This window comes from Lichenostomus cassidix, chromosome 6, assembly GCF_008360975.1.
Source record: "Lichenostomus cassidix isolate B80296 chromosome 6, HeHo_3.0, whole genome shotgun sequence".
In the NCBI taxonomy this organism is placed as follows: Eukaryota; Metazoa; Chordata; class Aves; order Passeriformes; family Meliphagidae; genus Lichenostomus; species Lichenostomus cassidix.
Genome location: NC_139487.1, coordinates 21,001,876 through 21,022,732, shown reverse-complemented (window position 1 = coordinate 21,022,732; position 20,857 = coordinate 21,001,876). Strand labels below are relative to the sequence as shown.

At 42.3% G+C, this 20,857-nt stretch overlaps 1 protein-coding gene across 3 annotated transcripts in view; it reads left to right on the top strand.

Annotated features, from left to right (window-relative positions):
• Positions 1 to 20,857, top strand: part of DUSP29 (dual specificity phosphatase 29) — a 51,636-nt gene that overhangs the window by 15,451 nt on the left and 15,328 nt on the right. Inside the window, exons 1-2 of one of the 3 annotated variants that reach the window (XM_085065592.1) lie at positions 10,692 to 11,062; positions 17,851 to 18,064. In XM_085065592.1, the coding sequence (XP_084921718.1) occupies positions 17,880 to 18,064 (185 nt within the window). In that variant the 5' untranslated portion in view covers positions 10,692 to 11,062; positions 17,851 to 17,879. Of the gene's footprint in view, positions 1 to 10,691; positions 11,063 to 17,850; positions 18,065 to 20,857 lie in introns of those variants that run through there. The other 2 variants (XM_085065594.1, XM_085065593.1) reach the window with 2 other exon arrangements.

Sequence of the window (20,857 nt, the reverse complement as noted above, 5' to 3'; positions counted from 1 at the left end):
ACCAGACATATGTCAGCTTACCTGCATCCTTTTGCTTGGATGTCAAGTACCAGTGCCACAGCAGAATGACTGGCCAGCCATCCAAAAGCATTTTAACAGACAAATACTAAAACATCTTTTTCAAGCTGGTCATCTAGTCATCCCAATGCTCAGAAATGCTTGCCTGCCAGTAAAGGTACTCGTCTGCTAAAAAATAAAGAAATTCATTTTGGGCTACTTGGAAAAAAATCCTGAAAAGAAAAGTCTATATATTCTAGTAGTTGGCCCATGCAATGTATTGGAAGGGCACTTCTGGAGCTCTGTGACCATACTGGCAGAACATTGCACCACAGAATATCAACTTACAATGTAGAGCTGACTTTTTGAAAACAAAAAAGCAAACTGTGCAGGCACAATGATTCTGAGATGAGAGATCAGAGCAGCAAACCCGAGCAAGTTAAAAAAAGCACCATCATATCAGCATCCCTCCCCAATCAAACCACTCTTCCCATGAAAAAAAGTGTGTTAAATCCCTTACAATTATTTCAAATTAAAACACAAGATTAACTGAAGACTGATACTTCAAGGTTTGAATCCTATCCAGATTTCTCTTAACACTAGATATTTACAGACTAAGGATCTTAAAAATATATTATGGCAATAGCAATCTTGGACCCAGAATCACAGCTAGACTCAGACACATGCAAATGGCCCCTCTATCTACCTAAGCAAGAACTGTATTTCTGCCAGCCCCAGATGTTCAGAACTCTTGTATCACACACCCTTTCCCACTGTGTAAATACATGCTTTATGAAGCATGGGATTTTATTTGTCTTAAAGTTCATTGTTTTCATTATTTTCTTGACAACAGCCATAAACTTGGATTCCTCCTCCTCTTCCCTGTCAAGGAAAGCTGAGATTCTGTGGTAGTTTTAGGAGTACGTACCATGTTACAAGACATGGAAAAAAAGCTACAAGAGTAGAGTCCTGCCACCTGGCACACCATGTCCTAGGGCAAAAGCAGCTGGGAGCAGATGCTGTTTCATTGACTTGACTATGCCTTATAATGAGCAGCGCTAGGGAAGGATGTATCCATACATATATATTACAGCATCATCAACATCCATGACATTGGGACATTTAAGAAATATTTTCATTTACCAGTGAATCAAATCTCTGCTCTGTCAGCTTTGGGAAAGAAGAATCCTCTGTGAGCTGTCGGTCACACTAAGATCCCTACTCAAACCAAGATGATTCCCACCAGAAAGTGGAAATTTGACCAGGCCCTGTGTTATCACATACAAACTGATGGAACAAATCTGTGTTTCAATTTGAAGGGGAATGTTTCCTAACAGAGCCATAGCCAATTGATTTTTAAAAAAAGCATAGGGAAAGACTATACAATAATACGATTTATTCAAGGCTTTAGTCTTCCAAAGGCAGATTTAGCTACATTAGCCCATAAGATGCATGAATTGCCCAATTTTGGAGCTATCCTTTTAGCAGTGTTGTATATACACAGTCAGATAAGAGTTCAGCTGCAAAAGCAGAGAGAAAATCTTATATCACTAAAAAGTAACAGTTGTAAGATGAACCACCGCATAGTCCAAAGGAACTCATCTTTGACTAACAATGAAAACATCGTTATTTGGTTTAGTAACTAAGGGCATATATATTCCATAGCATCAGGAAATGTAACTGAGAAACACAAAACACTCCCAATCACAGTCCACACTAGCAGGATGCCAGAGCTTGGCCCCTAACACTGCTGGGACCACAAGCTTGCACCCAGTGTGTGCTGTGCCTGCCTCAAGAGCCTCCTCAGAGGCTCCTGCTCACTCCCACGGCCCTCAGCACACAAATGATAGTCACACAAATGCAGCAGGATCGAGAGAGAGACAGGAGAAGGGGGCAGGGCAGAGTGAGGACCACAGGAGGACAGACCCCCTGAGCCACTCCCGTGAGTCTCAGCTTGTCTTGTCCAAAGGCCTGAACCCCCACCAGAGCACAAGGATGCTTTGCCCAGGTTGTTTCTTACAAACATTAATACAGACTTGAGGTTTTCACTGTCCTGTCATGGCTGCCCAAAGGATTTAGAGTTCCGGCTGAAGACTTTCAGTAATTTCTGCCACAGCAGCACAGCAGGGCTCTGGAGACACTGATGGTATTTATAGCAGCCTGAAAATTGTACCTCTTCTCACCAGCTGAACCAGTTCCCTGAGCTGACTGCTACAGCTAATTGAGAGAAGACTGTCATGTACCATCAGCTAAATTTACTGCTGGTCCTCGAGATCAGGTTGTGCTGACTGCATTGTGACAGCAGTGTCTAAAGGGAGGTCATCTTCCTTTCTACATTTTCTCTCTAGGAACAAGAGTTTCTTCTGTATCTGCACTGCTAGGTTTCTATTTATAAGCTTGAACCCTGTGATGTAATCTTCCTTTTTGTTTCCAAGGAAACAATATTTGATGTATTCTACTTTCAAGTTTTTCTTCCTTCAGGTTTTCCCCCCCTCCACCTGCTCTCTTCCTCTCTCTTTAAAGAGACAAGTCAATAGGTAAAACCTGTATTTATCTCTGGCATGCCATGTAGTTCTCTCTCTCTAAAACCAGGCTTATTCATAGCACTAAACAATTCAAGACATTTCAAAAACACATTTAGCAATAATTTTATGCACTGTTTATACATGCTACTTTTCTGATAGCAAATAAGCTATAATTGTATTAGGCCGCAACTCCTGTTGATAGCTGAATTTTCTCAAAAACTTAGGTTCCACATCTCAGCTCCAAGTCCTCTTTTCCTGCAAATATCTTTTAAAATCATCTCACTGACCACCCAGCCAGTTTTCCAATGGTTTTACTCTTTAAGTAAGGGCTCCTGATGGCCAGCCCTGTCCCCTGGCATTCCCTTTCTGGCAGCAAAGCATCTCCTGACACCTCTTTCCATGCTCCTTTCTGGCATCAGGCTGAGTTCTCAAGTCTGTGGTGGCTCAGAGGTCATTTTCATTCATGTGAAAATCCTCTACATTAATGTTCTTTCAAAATAATTGGTTGTCACTTCACTGTCTGTAAGTAAGGAAAATGCAGAGGACTGAATCCATCATTTATACTGAAATCAGCATTTGTAACAGCTGGAATAAGGTATGTTGAATGAATACTTGCACAAATGCAGGTGTTTTGGAGTCTCGCTGGAAAAGCAGTGGGTCAAGCTAATAGCTGTCTTTAAAATTTTCAGCACATGTTTATGTGTATGGGTTGAAAAATACAGGAGAGACTGGCTGTTTTAACAAGAGACTTTTACACTGCAGAAAAATTAAGAGCACCAATGCTCATAAATGTAGTTGATTAATTCTGACTGGGAAACATACTCTAATTTTATTACTACTGCCTTGTGGCTCCATGATATAAAAACAATAAATGAGCTGGACTGGTGATGCTCTGCTCAAGGGACAACAAAGTAACAGACAAAATTGTTGTAAGGACCACCCACTTCAGAACATAAAAGGGCAGGTAAAATTTCAAACTAAAGAAGATGATGTGGACCAAAAACACTCAATAAGAGTCTGCGTGGTGAAAGGGAGAAAAGGTGTTAAAGCACATAATAGATATAAACTCAACAATATATAGAAATGTTATGCTGTCAAGGAAATGATCAAAGTAAACATGGAAATGATCTGTAGTCAGCATCTTGCATTTTGGGTCATGTTATAGACTAATACCCATCAATTCCTTTGTCAGTTCCAAAAAAGGCCACGCTTTATTTAAATATACGTGGCCTTGATTCAGAGGCAACAAGTCCTTCCACAACATCTCTGACACAGCCACAGCAAAGGATATGGAATGGGAAAGCTTACCTGATCTAGACCTCTGCCAATATCTCTGGATTCTTTTCAAAAATTCACAGTGTTCCCTCAAATCCCAAAAATAAGGGTTTCCCATGTTCTGCCATCCTACAGGAAGCTGTTCCAGGAAGCTACTTGTCTCCTCCTTCCACTTTCAAAGCTTTCATAGTCAGTTTTTTCTCAGAAGACCATGGTTGTTACCAACCTTCAGTGTCTCCTTAATAACTTGATAACACTGTCTCCTTCCTAAAGGGTACTCAGACTCAAGAACCTTAGATAAAATCACATTTGACAGGAATGGGGAAAGTAGCAAGCTTCAGGTATTCGTCACTAGCTTTTGTTATTTTATTTCTGAAACAGAAAGTTTCTGGTAGCTAAAATGCAGAGCGCATTTCATGTCTGGCAATGCATTGCTTTAGAGATTGTGGCTCTGTAAAAAAAAAGAGCTTTATCAAGTTTGTTTGCTTCTCAAAGACAATCCTTGGCACTGGACAGGTCCAGTTGGGTCTCAGTAAATCAAAAGCTTATTTGATGTCAGTGAAACTAAGATGCAACTGCTGTTTTGCTCCAGGTTGTCAGAAAGCTTTTCAGTAATCACTTTCAGTCAGAATAGATGCTCAATTGTTCTTTCCTGCTGCAAGGGGGAAAAAAAAGCAGCTTGCTCTTCCTCAATAATTCCCTCATATTTCATTTTTAATCTCTTAAGCAAATTACAAGTAAAGACCTTTGATGTACGCGCCAAACTCATTCATTTCTCAGAACTTGCTGGACTAGAGAGGATCTCCTGTTCTTATGCATGAGGATGATAATAACGACTTCAAAGCCCCCAGGCATGTGTTAGCGCTCCCCGATTTCCTTTCTAAGTATGCATTTTGTGGGCCAACACCAGTTAAGAACCATAAACAGCTGTACTTGAATGCCATCTATTAAGGCCGCCCTGCTATCTCTCTCATAATGTAGCAACTCTATTTCAGCTTTGCAGATCTAATCAGTCTGGATTTTGCATTTTTCTTGAAATGGAGTACCTCGTTTCCAGCATTTATGGTGTTCTCAGCTTAAAATAATCTGGAACCTGATCAAACTCAGAGCAAAAAAAGCCATTAAAAGGCACTTGCCCTGAGGTGGTGGTGGAGCATTCCTGGTGGATTACGAGGCATTGTTTTGCTGTTGTGGGGTTTTATCACATGAAGTGCACTTGATTACTTCTAGAAGGATGGTAGGTCATAGCCATATGGTACCACAGGACCAGATGTTCCAAGTACAATAGAACAGCTGCACCTGAGCAGTGGCTGGGCAAATTTCCCCCAAGCTTGCTAAGGACGAGTGAAAAGGAGACATTTTTCAAACCAGTTACTGTTAAAAGTTACAGTTGTCATCATTATTTAGTCTGTTCAACTTATTATCAGAACACTTGGAGGCAAAGAGCATAGAAGAATTAAAGAGAATATCATATAGTCACATAAAAAAGAATAACCATCACCAGAGACAATTTACATTGGAAGAGAATAAATAGTTCTGGAAAAGATGTAAAAGTTCAGGCTTTCAGCCAAGCTTTATCTAAGGAGGTGGAGTGGGAAGAGAAAATAGATTTTCTCTAGGGCAGAACATTTATCCCATAAGTGGGGACCACAGATTTCATGTAGTTTCCTTTAAGAGGTTTGTTAGTGTCCACAGTCTATGGAACAGACGCCAGATCAATGGCACCAGCACGGCAACTCTGGTGTTTCCCCATTTGCCCTGCCAGCAAGCCAGAGGCCTGTACCAAGTGGACTGCAAATATCAATCCAGTTTCTGGCTCCCAGCTCTATTTAAGTCTAGATTTGGCACTCCATATACTATGAGATTACTCTCACCTGAAACCTGCTCTCAGCATGTCTGGACAATTTTTCTGATCAGAGTTACATACCAAATAGCTACTATTTTTGTTTATGGTTTAAGTGTGCTATGCTTAGGAAATAGGTTGGACCACACATTTCTGGAAGCTCTGCAGCAATATGGTATTAATGATACAGAGAAGTAGAAGAAAAAAAGGTTCTTATCCCCATGAATAGTAAGAGTAGAAACAGACTGTGGCAGTTTCCCAATTCTCTTGTCAAGAGAATTAGGTGCAATTCATTGTGTTACTGTGGTAAATTAGGAACAAAACCACCTTGAATTTTGGCAATGCCATTTTCTTTAGTGGTCAGTTTAAACACTAACCAATTGGAGATGCCCCATTTTTGGGCCTCGGGGGCACATCAGGCTGCCCTGCACAGCACAGAATGAGGTACTCACTGGGTAGTCTCTCTCCATAGGATTCCTCTGGCATGTGTGTCTCCTTGCAGGGCTTCCTCTTAGTACTGACTGAGCAACAGGGGAGTCAGCAGTTCGGGGCCCCAGGCTGTTCCTATTCTCAGCATTCTTTGGTAAGGGGAGGTTACAAGAAAGACCTCATCCTTATTTTCCACATTACTATGCCTTGGGATCTATACTCCATTGCAACACAAATCTCCCAGAACATTTTTTCTGCTGACAGTGAGAGAAAACACAGAAGAGTGAACAAAATGCCTTTCAGAGCCCTGGCCCCTGCCTCACCCCACAAGCCCAGGGAGCCTTGTTCAGGAGTAGGGTCCTTCCTTCCTAACCACCATAGAACTTGCTTCATCCCTGGTCTCACATACTCTTTTACAAACACAGCCACTATGCTGGGCTATTAGCCCTGACACAGACATAGCAAGAGACGCACTGGTCAGTAAATTTGATTCCCATCAGGTCAAATTCAAATTACCCTCTTGACAACACTGCCTAAGAAGCTCATAAAGCAGTATGTCTACTTTTTATATGACTTGGGCAAACAACATCAACCTTTATCTACAAGAACATTTGCTTATTGAGTAAAAAAGAGAAAATCACAAAATATAAAAAGTAACATACCACAAGCCTATAATTTCTGATAAACCTTTCAGCTCCCCCTGTTTTCATACTTTCAGAAATGCTCCTTAATGTGTCAACTTAAAACGTTCAGACACTGAAATCCTTGCTCTGTGAAGCAAAGCTGCCCCTTTGATTTGATTTGCAGAATGGCCTCACAAGTCAACATAATTCTGATTCCCCTGCTGATAGCAGCAACATAACCGACGTCTGGCTGAAATGAAGTAATGAACACAACAGACAACGCTTATTAAAGAATCAAATAGAACTCTGAATACATCAATCAAAAATAAGCATACAACCAATATTTTCCAGCAATCCTTAGCTGGGAAATGAAGAGGGAAGCACAAAACCGGGCTCAAACAGTGGGCTACATGGGGCAGCAATTGTCATTTTTGCTTTATAGGTCTGCAATACCTGTCTCAGCAGAGCCCCAGCCCCAATGGGGGCCATTAAGCAATAGTTCAGTATAAAGAGAAATTAAACAAGTAACACCCAATGAGATACTCCTGCACGCAAGGTATTGTTAGACAAGTTTTATGTAGTGCTGTATAAACGCCAGTTGACTTCAGCAAGAATCAAGGGCACGCAGCATTTTGTGAGGAGGGTGCAGTCATTTAAAGCATTTCTCTCTATCTGCAGTAATCAAAACAAGTTATAGCCAAGCTACAACTATATGTCTAGTTTGAAGAATGCTTGTCTGTGTGAGACAGAACCATCTGGATTTACTTTACAGTTAACTTTAATATATATATATATAAGGTTTCTTAACTTTTGCCAAACAACTGGAAACATAATGGTTTCTGCATACTGTTAGCATCTCTGTACAGCTGCAAATGTCCATTAGGACAATCTTATATAATTATATTCTTATTCTTCCCATGAAATTGTTAAAACCCCAGCTTTTCCAAATAAGAGCATATTTTGTAGCGAAGAGGAAATCTTCCAGTTCACCAGGTTGGAATGGGGGAGGGAAGTCTTCTAAAGCAGAACTTTAATCAAAGCTTTTTCTTTAAACTAACATAAAAATTTCAAGTCTAGTGTGTCAGATTTTTCCAACTGTACCTCTAGTGTGGTCTGGCCAGAAATCTACAATTTCTTTTTCTTTTCTTCATGAAAGAAACTCATTCCCTCTAAGACTTTTTGTTTTAAGGGGAAAAAAAGGCAGCTTCCCCCCACCTCCCCTTTCCAGCCCTTCCTTCTGGATAGGACTTTAGCTCTCATCTTTCCCATACTTCCACACTGTTGTTCCACAGAATTTGTCAGTGGCACCTGGGGCCAGTGAGTGACTGCCTTGGGAACTGATCCCCAACAGCAGGGATCTGCATGTGGAACATGAGCAGGCAGGATGCACGCAAGGCTCCAGGAATGGGGAGCGAGCTGTGTGTTCAAAGCACTGTTGTCAGCTTGGCCAAGATTTTCAGAAATTACCAATAACACAGCAAACATTAGCTTCTAGGAGTCCAAGGTAACAATTCAACTTTCCAGAAGGCTGGGGCTTACCTCTTCCAAAATAAGAGCCTTCCTGCTGTGTTTTCTATGTGTCCAGGCTCAAAGCACTCCAAGTCATTGGCCACTCTCAAAACATCTCAGCAGCTAGGATTTTTTAGTTAACAAAAACAAAACTAATGGAAACACAAACAACTAGTACCAAAAATTGGATGCAATCCTGTGCAATGTGCTCTAGGATGACCCTGCCTGAGCAAGGAGGTTGGACCAGATGATCCACTGTGGTTCTTCCAATCTTACCCATTCTTTGACTTTTCCAGGAGGTGAGTGATCTTCTGCACATGTTGTCAGGACCTTATGGAGAGAAGGGAACAAGGGCTCATATTGTTTTCACACCCATTCAGACAGAAAAATAGTTCTTTGACAGATACTTGCCTGAAAATAACAATACCACACAACATTGTAGCTCTATTGATCTGACATCAGAAAAACCTTGGTCAGAGGCAAGCCCCATCCCTGGGGCACACAGACCTCACAGAGCACCCTCTTTTTCACCAGCACTGCTGGTCTGCTGGATCATGTTACTCATGTTACCCATGCTGGGTCATCTGCAGGGATAAAGATAAAGCAACTGCTGCTAGTTTCTATTATATAGGGTTTGTTTCTCCATCTTCACGAAGTTTCTCTGTTTTCAGTATAGAATTAATTTGCACAACAACCTTACAGGGTAACTTAGAGGCACAGCAGGTTTCTAACATCTAAGCTCTTTCTCATTTTAAGAGTGACTATCTAAATAATTGGCAGGGAGGAGCTTGGCTGCTTTGTAATGCAGAAACTTAGCTGGAGTGATGCTGTTAGCATGAAACACCAGCAGATCCAATGCCCAGAACTTGAACTGAAACTGTTTGTTATTATTTCACATCTGTACTGCAGCATTAGCCACAGGCCATGACCAAGCCTGGCCTTGGTTCTTCTGGGATGAACTTTTATCTTTTAAACAGACAGGGGATGACAAAGGTGATTGAAAGGATTTAAAGCAACATTAAAAATAACTGACAGAGTCAGAAATTTGTGTCCCATTGAAAATTATTGGCAACTGCTGTAGGACTAGAATACTTCAGGAAAAAATGCTCAGACAACCTGAATCTTTGGTAGGGCACAGGCATTTGCAGTCACAGAAGACTATTTCTGTGCAGCAGTGCAGAACCTAAAGGCAGCTCTCCCCTGCTGCGGGGGGAAGGGCTGCCCCAGAACCGGAACACGCAAGATGGTTTCTCCTTGGCAATGAGCGGTGGGACTGGTCAGACTGGGTCTTTGTGGAAGCGTCGCAGGTTTAGAAAGGCAGCTGTTCCATTCTAGGCTCCATGTGGTTTATTGGGATAATAAGGGAGGGAACTGGGAAGTGGGGGAGGGGAGAGGAGAGCCGAGGGGGAATTTTAGCTCCATAGAGCCTGGAATCCAAGAGGCTCGGTTCCGGGTCCCGCTGGGCTTTTATTCGTGGTGTTAGGAGGCGGTCCTGGCTCACATCAGCCAGTCTGGAAGGGTCAAGGGGGAGGGATCAGGGAAAGGACACACGTTACAACATTTTTGTTCTTGCAAGAAATGAAAAAAGTTCCACAACAGATTTCCATCAATAGCTGGCTGCTTTTTGCAGGCACTGGTGTGACAGTAGAGAGCACTGTGAGCAAGAAAGACAGGCAAGCACTGCATGCAGGTCTGCTCAAAGAGATCATTCCCAGGATGGTCAACTTAGCAGAAGGAATGAGGTCCACAGACCAAAGGACTACTTCCAGTATCACATGCTTGCCCTGACTGGTCTCTTTGCCTCCTTTCCCCACTCCCAGGCAGAAGGCAACTGACTGGAAGAATTTCTTGTGAGAAATATCAATACTTACTTGATAGTTGGATCTTATAACATTGCAAGCCTAGCTCCAACAGCACTAAAAACTCATCCTCCTAATGCTCTTGTGCGAGTTGCAAGCTCTGAGGGAGGGTTTGCTGCAGAACAAACGCCTGGGCAGAGGATGTCATGTACCAGCTGCTGGTGTGGGATCCCCGAGCCCTTCAGCAGACAGCCCCATGGCCATGAAGGTCACCATTCACAGCAGACAAAGTACTGGAGTGGAAGAGGTGTGGCTCAGATGCCAGGGAACCCAGCTTTGATCTTTGATGAACCTGGCCATGACTTATTAGAGAAAGTTTTAGGCTTTCTTCAGCAGGAAGGCATGGAGCTCCTTAGGGAAGTAAAGAATTTTTCAGAGGTTGGAGGGTGCACTTCTGCCTCTTCTTGGTAAGCTGTCCTCTTGTCACCAGAACTGAGTATGGCTGAGCACTATGTCACTCTCTCAACAAAGAAAGGCATTTCATAAGTCAGATGGATACTGAAAGTGCTGGCACTGGAAAAACCAAGACTGGAGGTGGGGGAGATGGTTTTCTGGTGGTGCACATGCAAGAGAAAAGGACCTTGTCAGGATCTCACCTCACCCATTGACCATTGTTGTGCCAGTGCCAAATCACTTGTGCACAGCATGACAGGAAACAGCTCCTAACCCACATGCAGCAGTAAACATAGCATCGGCCTTGCCAAGGGGACGACATCAAAGATGAGGTTTGTTTTATTATAGTCAACATGCAGGCATCATGTTATCTTAGTCATACCAAGACTAGGTAAGTAAACTGCCAGGTTTAATGTTTCAGGTCACATCAGGGAATAGTTTTACCAGCAGATGTAAAGATCGTCATTTGGAGCGGGTAGCACTCAAGGTCAGAGTCAGCAAATCTTCCTCTAAAAATAGACTCTGGTTGCAAAGTTAGTAAAGTTTCTTTTGTCGTTCTGCTGCACTTCACAGGACCCAGTTATCTACAGCACCCAACTAAGCTTCCAGGTAAGGCTAAGCAATATACATTTTCTGATGTACTTCTGCTCCTTTTCTTCCTTTTATAACCTAGTTTAGTAAAGCAGGGAGAGGACTGAGAACTGGAAAACTTGCCAAGGTAACTATTAATTTCAGTAACTTGTTGCAGAGAAAAAAAAAATTAAATTATTACAGAGTCAAAAAGATTTTGAAAATGTAATGTATAACTTTAGAAAACCAAATATGTCATGTTACAGAAATCACTTCATAAATTGGGAAATTAGGTGCTAAAAGTGTATTTATCTTGGAGATAATTTCCATTTAAAAGTTAGGGATGAAAATGCAATTTTTTAAGACTTGTAGTGTCTGTCCCAGAATATTTTGCCTATTCTTCAATAATTGCTCCATCCTCCAGTCAAATCTATTTGACTAATCTCAAGCTTTTCCAATTGAATTCAAATTCTCTCAGATGATGCTGTGTTTTAAGTTTCTTTGGACACTCTCATAATATTTAATGAAACCTCAGCCTAATCTGTTTTCAATTAACCAGTCCAGTCAACAATAAAGAATGAGGGCAAAAATAAGTTTCTAAAAAGTCATATGTGGCTTAGAAATTCATTTAAATAACTGGTTAGTTTTGAATATTCACAGCAGGAGGGTCTGGGAAATAATTGCACAGAGGCTACAATTCTTCTGGTTTTAAGTTGTTTAAAGATGACTGCAATAGATGAACTATTTTTCAGTCCATGAATACTTTACGCATAAGAATGCCGGGGTAAAATAAAAGAACTGAAATAAATGAATTTTGGTGAAGACTAGAGCAGGAACACAGGATTGTACTTTTCGCTTGAGTGTCCTGCAAGTACCTAGGGAATTCCAGTTTTTGAAATTAAATTCTTTCAGGGCTCTTTTAAAAGGAGAAATGTTTTTTGAAAGACTTCTCCATCACAAGAAGTATTTGTAAAAAATTAACCTTTTTGGCCTAGCGTTAGGGAAAAAACCCCAACAAAACAAAACACAACACAACCCCACCCAAGGTGCTTTTGCAGCACCACAGCTCATTGCAGTACTCTGGGGTGCAGCAAGGGTGAAGTTACAGGGGAAGCACACAGCTCCTCGTGGCTGCTGCCAGCCTTCGGAGTCTGAGCAAAACAGCATCAGGGTGTCATATAAGGGAGCACCATTTTCAATTCATTTAGTTAAATTATCTGACAAAACAAGCTTTTTTTACTACAGCTGACCAGCTCTCTGCTCAACTGGTGTACTTTAAATTACAAAAAGCTTAGAAACCAAAGCACTGTTTACCCTCCTCCCAAGTGCAAATGCTGTGCTCCAGACATGTGCATTGGCTTCTGCAAGAACTTTCCAGTTTATACAACAGCCCTCTGCTTAGTCATACTCAAAAAGGGCAAGCACTTTTTCACCCTGAAGGGAGGTATGCATCTGGCATGTGGGCTGGAAATGGAAGAACAGAACATTTAAAAATTCAAGAACTTGCTGAGTAGATCCTCCCTCCCTATTTCTGAAGATTCTCAGTCATTAGATCTGATTTTTGTCTGCCTTCAGCACTGACTAAGTGCTTACTTGAACACTGGTTACTAAACCAGATTTGAGTCTTTTGCATGCTTTTTGAAAGCATAGAACTGGTATTCTCCATCCTTAGCTTCTCTCAGGTCCTTCTTTTTTCCACTTTTTCTTCTTCTGCTGAATTTAGTGTTCTTGGCAGTAGATGAACTACTTCACTCCCCAGTTTTGAGGGTCAAACCACCAATTAATTTCAAGGGCACTGTGTTTATCTCTTAATGCACTGAGGTGGGTATAAGGTCTAGTAGATATGTCAGTGTTTCTGTAAACTCCTCATGAAAAGCTCAGAGCTGATAGGTAGTTTTCTTTCCTTCCCTTGGCATCTTGGGGAAAAAACTCCTGATGATATCATGGCTCCACTCCTTTTTCAGAGCTGACATGAGGAAACAAGGAGGACGCAAAATCTGAAAGCATCAAGAGAGGAATGCAATTAAAATCTGCCTCCACATTACAAACAGGTTATATATTTAGGTGTTGCTAAATGCTGAAAATTTTTACTTCTCAGCTAAACCAGATAAATTTATGATTACTTGGTATTTTTGGGGAGAACTACCTTTTAGACAACTCTGAGTACAAGACCAAGGCGTATACACTTGTGCACACCAAATTAAATTTAGTAATGCCAGCATCAAAAGCACCACTAGCACAAGTGATTGATGTCATAGGGGCTGGAAGAATTTCCAAGAGCAGGAAACATGGGTGGCAAAGAATTTAAACTATTCTGCTAAATAAATACGGACTGAAGTGGGCATTAAGGCAAGGAAGCCCTGTGACCAGCATGACAGTACAGCTAATACTTCTGAAGGAAAGAGAAGGAAAATTGTCTTTTCTCTCCATTTTCAGCTTCTCTTATTGCATATTTGTACCACTGCCACGGGGCACTGACTTGGTTCAAGATTTGAAGCTTCAGGCACACAAATACAGCTACAAGTTGGCAGCCAGAGTACATGTGGTTGGGACAACAGCATGATGGAGGAACCCCCTGTGCCAGGGAGGAATGCAGAAAAGAAAAGGATATACAGGCCCTTGCACAGGACAAAGGCAAATGCAGTCCTTGTCTGTGCATGCCTGCTTCTTTTCTTTGCTTTTTTTCTTTTTAAGTCTCTACAGCTGACTTGGATCTTAACTCCCAGGCATAAGTCTTGCCAAATTGTTTGGCATCTTTATACACAGCACAGCACATCAAGCCAATAATAAAGAAACATAGTATTTTGTTATGTAGCTAATGACTTAGAGCTTTCACTCTCAAAGTACTCAGAACTACATGTGTACAGTACAGTACTCAGTACTACATGTGGAAAGCCATCATTAGAAATGTTCATAGCACCACCGAGGTTCTGACGCTCACCTCTAGATAAAAAGTGCAGTTTTCCTCCCCCATCTGTGGGATTACCAAACTGTAACGCTCATGACTGACATTTGCAAAAGCATTAACTCACCCCCTGCAAATTTTGTGGTGAGATTGGACATCCCTTCAATTGAACAAATTTGAAAATGGCCCACTACATTCTATGACTTCACAGGGCTTTACTGGAAATTTTGGGTTAATTTGAGTAGTTCAAAGGACTCTAAACATGGCACAGAAGGCAAATCTTTCACTGCCATATTAGTGCTCCAGCCACTAGACTGTGTTCATGCTCTGAATTAAACAGCAGATAGACTGGCAGATTTTCCTTTTTTTTTTCCCCTTGCACTTTCTTTCCTCTCTCCCTGCTTTGTGAAAAATAAAATGAAAAAAGCTAAAGAGCTGTGTAAGAAATTCCATCTGCCAGCTGTAGAGTAGATAGTGAACATAAAGAAGAGATTCCTTTGCTGTGCCTAATGCATGCTGCTTATCCAAATTAGCCACACAATTACTTCTATCAATGCAAAACTAGCTTAATGTTTTTTTCTAGTGCACAGCACTTGAGAATGACTTAAAATGCAGTGTAATTTGCCACAGTGTATGTCCTGAAGTGGCTCACTAATGAAAAGAGGATTAACTCTCCATTATTCTGAACTACCATTTTGTGAAATCACTGACAATATTTTCATTTATATACATATAACCCAATTGGGACAAATATTCCAGCCATCCAAGCAATTAACAAATAAAATTTATTAGATAACATGCACTTTGGTCTTATTTATGAAGAGAAAGATTAGGGTATAAAAATGCAGATGACTGGATTTTTATCATCCTTGTTCTGATAATACATTAAGTCCATGACAGCAGAACTGGGAGCGCTGACAGTTCAGTGTTCTTTGCCCATGCTGGATTGAGGGGCAAGAACCCACGGGATGCTGGGCTCAGCAGGCAGAATCTTGCAGACTTGAGCACCAGTGTGGCCCCACCGAGGTGTGCCCTGCCCTGGGATCTGCCCAGCCACCACAGGCGGTGCTAAGAGGGAACACGAAGGTCTCACCATCTCACACAGCCTGGCCTTGGCATAGGCCAGCACAGAGAGAGGGAAGCTGTTCTTTGGGCACAGGGAAAGGCTCTGTTTCTCATTGTGCCCTGAAGCTGGGCTCAAACCTTCCTGCTGGGGAGAACCCCTCTGGGACAAGGACAATTCCACAGCCAGCTGAGTTTTCATCCCTCCCCCATGAATTAAAAAGGCTGTCCTGAAGCAGCACTTCCAGGAGCAAGCAGGGTGCAGAGTTCCTTATGCACTGGATAAGGACAGCCCCTATTCCAGAGAGCTTCCCCATGACCCTGGGATTAGCCCAGTTGGTCAGAGCAAGGTGCTAATAATGCCAGAGTTGCAATCTCCATGTGGGCCATTCAATTATGATGATACTTGTGATCTCTTCCAACTCAGACTATTCTGTGATCTAAGGTTATGTGTCCCCAACACAGTGCAGTGCCATGAAGTGACTGCCAAGCTGTCACAGCACTGGTACATCATTCAGCCTGCACTAACTCATCCATAGTCCAAATGAAGCACCACAAGGGGTGGGAGCCTGCTCCAACAAGCTTGTGCAGAGGTAACCCTGCAATCTGTCTGCCATCTGACTGCACTGGGTGAACACTCTGCAAGAGATGGTCTCCTCTCCACACAAGTCTGCCAAAGAAATCTGAGCTATCCCTGCCTGGGCTTGTGCTAAACATTCATCCCTTATACCCACAACAGCATTAAGAACAACCACTGCAAAAAAATCCAGTCTACTTTTTGCTTTTTATTCCAAGAGGGCTGGGCTAGGGAATAATCTTCCTGGTGCTCTGTTTGGTGTACATAGAACAACTAATATGAGATGAAATTAGACATCTCTGATTTCTGGGAAGACATAAGCCCTTCTGCCCCAAACCAAATGTTTCACGGCACTTATTTCAAGCATTAAAGTAGCAAACCAGCCCCTTTGGCCCCTTCCCCTTCTCCTAGTTAAACTCTGTTACTTCTTACTTAGTCTAGAGTCAAATCTGAAATCCTTGTTTTATTAGAGGAATTTCAACGGATGCTTTCCTGTGCTCTAATTCAGTTTTAAAATCCCCACAGCAGATAACATTGGCAAGGCTTAAAAGAACATTGCGTACTTGAAAGTTCAGGGAGCATATGGCTTCCCAGGACAGACAGAAACAAGGATTTCTCAGCAGTGGTCGAGCTTTTAGACTGTTAACCAAGCTTCAAACTGCGCCAGTGTTCCAGTACCACAAACGATCATTTGCAGATGTAATTGCCCTGTTCTGAGGTGTAACAAATCAATGCACTGTGGCCACCAACTGTGATTACTGATTACGTTGCTTTCCCTTCTTCCCTTCCTTTCCCCCATCCCATTTTACGAAGCCATGAATAAAAGTAGTCAGTCCTTCAGCATCAAGGCAACAGACTCTCAGTTAAGATAATTCCTTACTAGGCAAATAGCAGTCCTTATCAAGTTCTAGATAACAGCCTAATCACTCCCAAAGTCAGACTGTCTTAGATTGGTATCTCTGACAGACAAACATTATCTACCCTGCTGAGTCTGTGTCTAGAATTAGCATAATTCTGGCATGGGAAGGAAAAAGGCTCTCCCAGGGCATGGCTACTGGGGCAGAGAGGTGGGACTTGATACTACACACAGGCATGCAAGACAAGCCCAAGGTAAATTTGGTATGAGCTGGAATTCTCACAGCCCTTTAAAAATCTCAAGAGAGGAGCACTTAGCTAAACATCATCATGTTTTAAGAAGCTTGGCTGAAAGATAGATCCCCTTGCCAGTGAAAGCAAGCCAATTTTTAAACAAAGGTGTACACTTGCCAAACAAAAACTGACTCTACAATCTTACACAGCTTTGGAGTAGGAAAACAGGAATCATTTGGCTTTTTCAAGCTTTGCAGAGAAACACAACATGACAGGCACAAAAGAGCCCAAACTGAGCAAACAAACCCCATGAGTACCTGGGATGCCAGTGAAAAATGGACATCCTGCTTTCAGGAGAGCTCTTCAATAGCAGCATGAAGGCATTGGCCAGATTTTTGGAATTGAAAGGACACAAACATTCAGCAGCCAACACAAAAAAAAAATTTGGGAGCCACTGTAGGATTCATTGCCTGCAAGAAAGGTGGATTTTTGGCAGACCCTACTTGCACACTTCATAAGATCAAGCCCAATTCCACATCTTGCTACTAGTCTCTTACAGAACCACAAGGTTCAACTTCTCCCTTTAAGGGAATAAAAGACATGAGCAACTGCTACCCTGAGACACCAGAGAGTCCAGTGGGAGAAACAAAAACAGAGCCAACAGGGAGATGCAGCAGACAGCTAATCTGCAGCTCGCAACACAGGAAAGACGACTAGGAAAGAGTAGAACGGTACATACAACATTCACCCAAATAGACACATTTCATCTCCCTAGTTGCTGAAAATCACAAAGCACAAGCCTTTAGGAGAGTCTTAGTTAATGACAAAAAAACCTGGCAACTTAAATTGCACTCAGTTCCCCTAGGTGCTTTAGATCCCTAGGCTGTTAGACGTACCAAATTCTTACCAGTGGATTTTTCAGGAAGTAAATTCCTGGCAGAGACTGAACTTCAATAATCAGAAAGCTTTGGATTTTGTTCCCATTTCTGGTGAGCTCATCCAACAACATATTGCTCACCTCATTCAGGGGAGGCAGAAATCTGGGTGCAAGTCAGTGTTTGCCACATAGCAGGTTCATCTGTCTCATACAATGGTCACACTTGGTCAGTGCTGCTCCCAGGGTCCCACAGCTGGAGCAGGAATCACTTGCTTTGTGCTTTCTTGGGTTAATGTTCTGTTTTGGTTGCATTCCAGTTTCTTGCACATCCTGAGAGCACTACTGCATGGACAAGATGTCATCAGGAAGCTGGAATGCTGGGAAGAAAAATGCGTACACAGCAGTCAAAGTAGATCCTGATGAGGACTACTGTACCCCAGGGGCATTTGAACTGGAGCGGCTCTTGTGGAAAGGATGCCCAAAGTACACTCACGTCAATGAAGTCTGGCCCAACCTCTACATAGGAGATGAGTAAGTGCACACAGTACCTCCCTACGTAGCAGATACACCTGGTACATCTCCTCTACCAAGGAGATAGGGGATAGGGGATGACCAAGCTCTACTAAACACAGCTCACCAACAGAGAAAAGCATTTGAAACCACTGACAGATGCCAGAGTTCTACTAAGCAATCAGAGCCTGGTGTGGCTCTTGCTGCTACGGCTGCTTCAGGAAACTGCAGGTTAAGCGCAGCCAGGTCTGCTGTTAGAGCAGTGACAGCACTGCTTGTGGCATCAGTGTAGGTTGTAGAGGCTGAAGCTTGTCATGATCTATTTTTAAATGGTTCATTTCAAGGAGGAATTTGTCATTTATCTCTGAGTGAAAGTCATGCTACAGTCATACTCACAGAAGAGCATGGTCTAGATGTGTTGGCCACACCTTAGGTTGGTTTAGGCCTAAAAAGTAATTCTTGAAAAGTGACTGAAGAGACAGCTCACCCTGCAGTGGTATTTCTGCATTTCCAAGCCTGTGCTTGTGTACACAGAATATGCATTTCCAAATTGCTCAAGAGATTAAGGCAAGCAGAACCCTGAAGAAGGCAAAGCTGCAGAGATGTGTCTCACTGATCAGACCAAGTGTGATTTGGAAAAAACCAAACCCGCAAAACAGACTTAGTTCTGCTGAGCACAGGACTAAACTAGAAACAGCCTATTCCAAAAAGCAGAGATGACTGCTGCAGCAGGAGACAAGCCATCAGAAAATCCCCCAACCCAAGCCCTGAACAGAGCAAGAAAGCTTTTCCTACCCCTTAGGCATTGTTGGTCCAATTCCCATTTTCCTCTACACCCTGCACTAACATGACATTTATTTTTACATCATCACTGAAAGACACAAGTAGGAGCCCCACTGGCTCCAAAGTTCTCAATAATTTTTAAAAGGTCCTAAAATTCATTTGTTGCCAGCTTATAAAAGAGGAAAGATATACAGCCTTGAAAGTTACAAGACTTCTAATATCATCCACCAATTACTTCTGTGGCGCCAGAGGCAACAGAAAGACACAAGAGTTCTGGTCTTGAACCAAGCCAGGGCTCCCACTTTTAGAGACGGGGGTGGGAGAATGCATGTGTGTGTGTGTGTGTGTGGTGTGGGACAAAAATTTAAGCCATGGGAACAGCCTGTCCAAATGATTCAAGAACAAAAGAAAAGGGGGCTGAGTTTTTCTCTCCACATCCTACCCTGCCCCTCCTGTTAGATATTTCTAACTCAAGATTCACTATAAAGAACAGCCTCTTCTGGCATTTATTTCCTATTTCCTTGTTTGGAATCACTGGCAGAATTACTCTGAATGAAGCTTTTAGAAGAATTTCCTTCTAATCTCTGTGGTGAAGCTATAGCTGTGCCCAGTGAGCAAAGAGATCTAACCAGACAGGAAGTCAGTCTCTCAGCCCAGGACAGCAATCACTGACTCTTTCCTGTGACTTTCCTGTAGCAGTGGCTTCTTACACCTTGTTATTTGATAAATGCTACAAGGCGTGGTTCTGAATACACCACACACCTGGCACTTCATACAAACTAACCAGAGAAAAAGAAATACGAGCTTCTTGAGCGGTACTTAGAGCTACACCCCGCCTTATACTGGGCAGTATGTTTCTGAGGACTAGTCTTAAGTCAGGAGGAAAACCAATGGTGCTTCAAGGGGAAACAAGTCCACCACATGACAAGACAAAAGAATGAGAAAACCAATGGAGAAAGAAATAGAAGGGGGGGGTGAGAAATAAAATTTCACTAGAAAATGGGACTCCCTAAAGGTAAACAACTCATGTCAGACAGATAAGGGCAAACTTGACACAACAGAAAACTTGAAAGGAAAAGTGGTCTGCAGGCAAGATGTAGCCTTCCACTACCATAACTAAAATTTTCTTTGAAATAGGCAAAGTCCATGGACCTCTGTATCTTTCCTCAGGCAGCTCCAATGTCTTACTCCCAACCAACAGCTTACCCCTTCAGTGTGGCAGGGTTTTAATATTAAGATCTTGCTTTAGAACTTGTGGCCAAAGAGATGCCAGGGAGCCATGAACAGATGGTGGGTGCATTTGTATCTTTAGCCATGCTAAATGAAGGTTGATCTTGAAAGAACCTAGTGGAACTCACCGACAAAATCAAATGAACACACGCAGGCAGAGTTTATCTTCAGAGTCTCCACATCTGTGCTTCATTCCTGCCTCCTGCATTTACAAGGTTAACAGGACTTGTGACTGCTTATGGAAATGCTAATTAATTACCCTGACTACGTAACCACATCTTCCTTCTAATGCAATACAGGCTATCAAGGAGCCCTGTGAGGCCACTCCATCCTTTTGTTACAAGGCTTTGCTGCAGATGTTGCCCAGAGGCAATGAAATCTCCATGAGCCTGTCAGACCCAGAATAATCAAAGCCTCAAAATATAACATGCTGTGTTCAGCTCCAATTGAAATTTTCCCCCAGCAAATTCCAAGGGCTTTTAAAGACCAGACACTGGAACTTGTATGACACAGCCCAGTGATAGGAATAAAACACATGTGGCCAAGATTTTGGTTCAACTGCTACCAGGATTAGTGTTTGGATGTATCCTCCTCATACTTAGAAGTCTTCTAAAGGGATAGAAAGCAGCCTTGTTTTGCTCCTTTGTTTCACTGGCCACCTGCTTGCTTGCACAGGCAGTTTTACTGGCTAATCACAAAACTGCTTGGTTCACCAGGATCATGTGGAAAATCTCTACCAATGACTCATCTTGTAGTTTCTTCCTGTAGCTCTTCAGTGATGGCCTTATTACCTGGGATGAT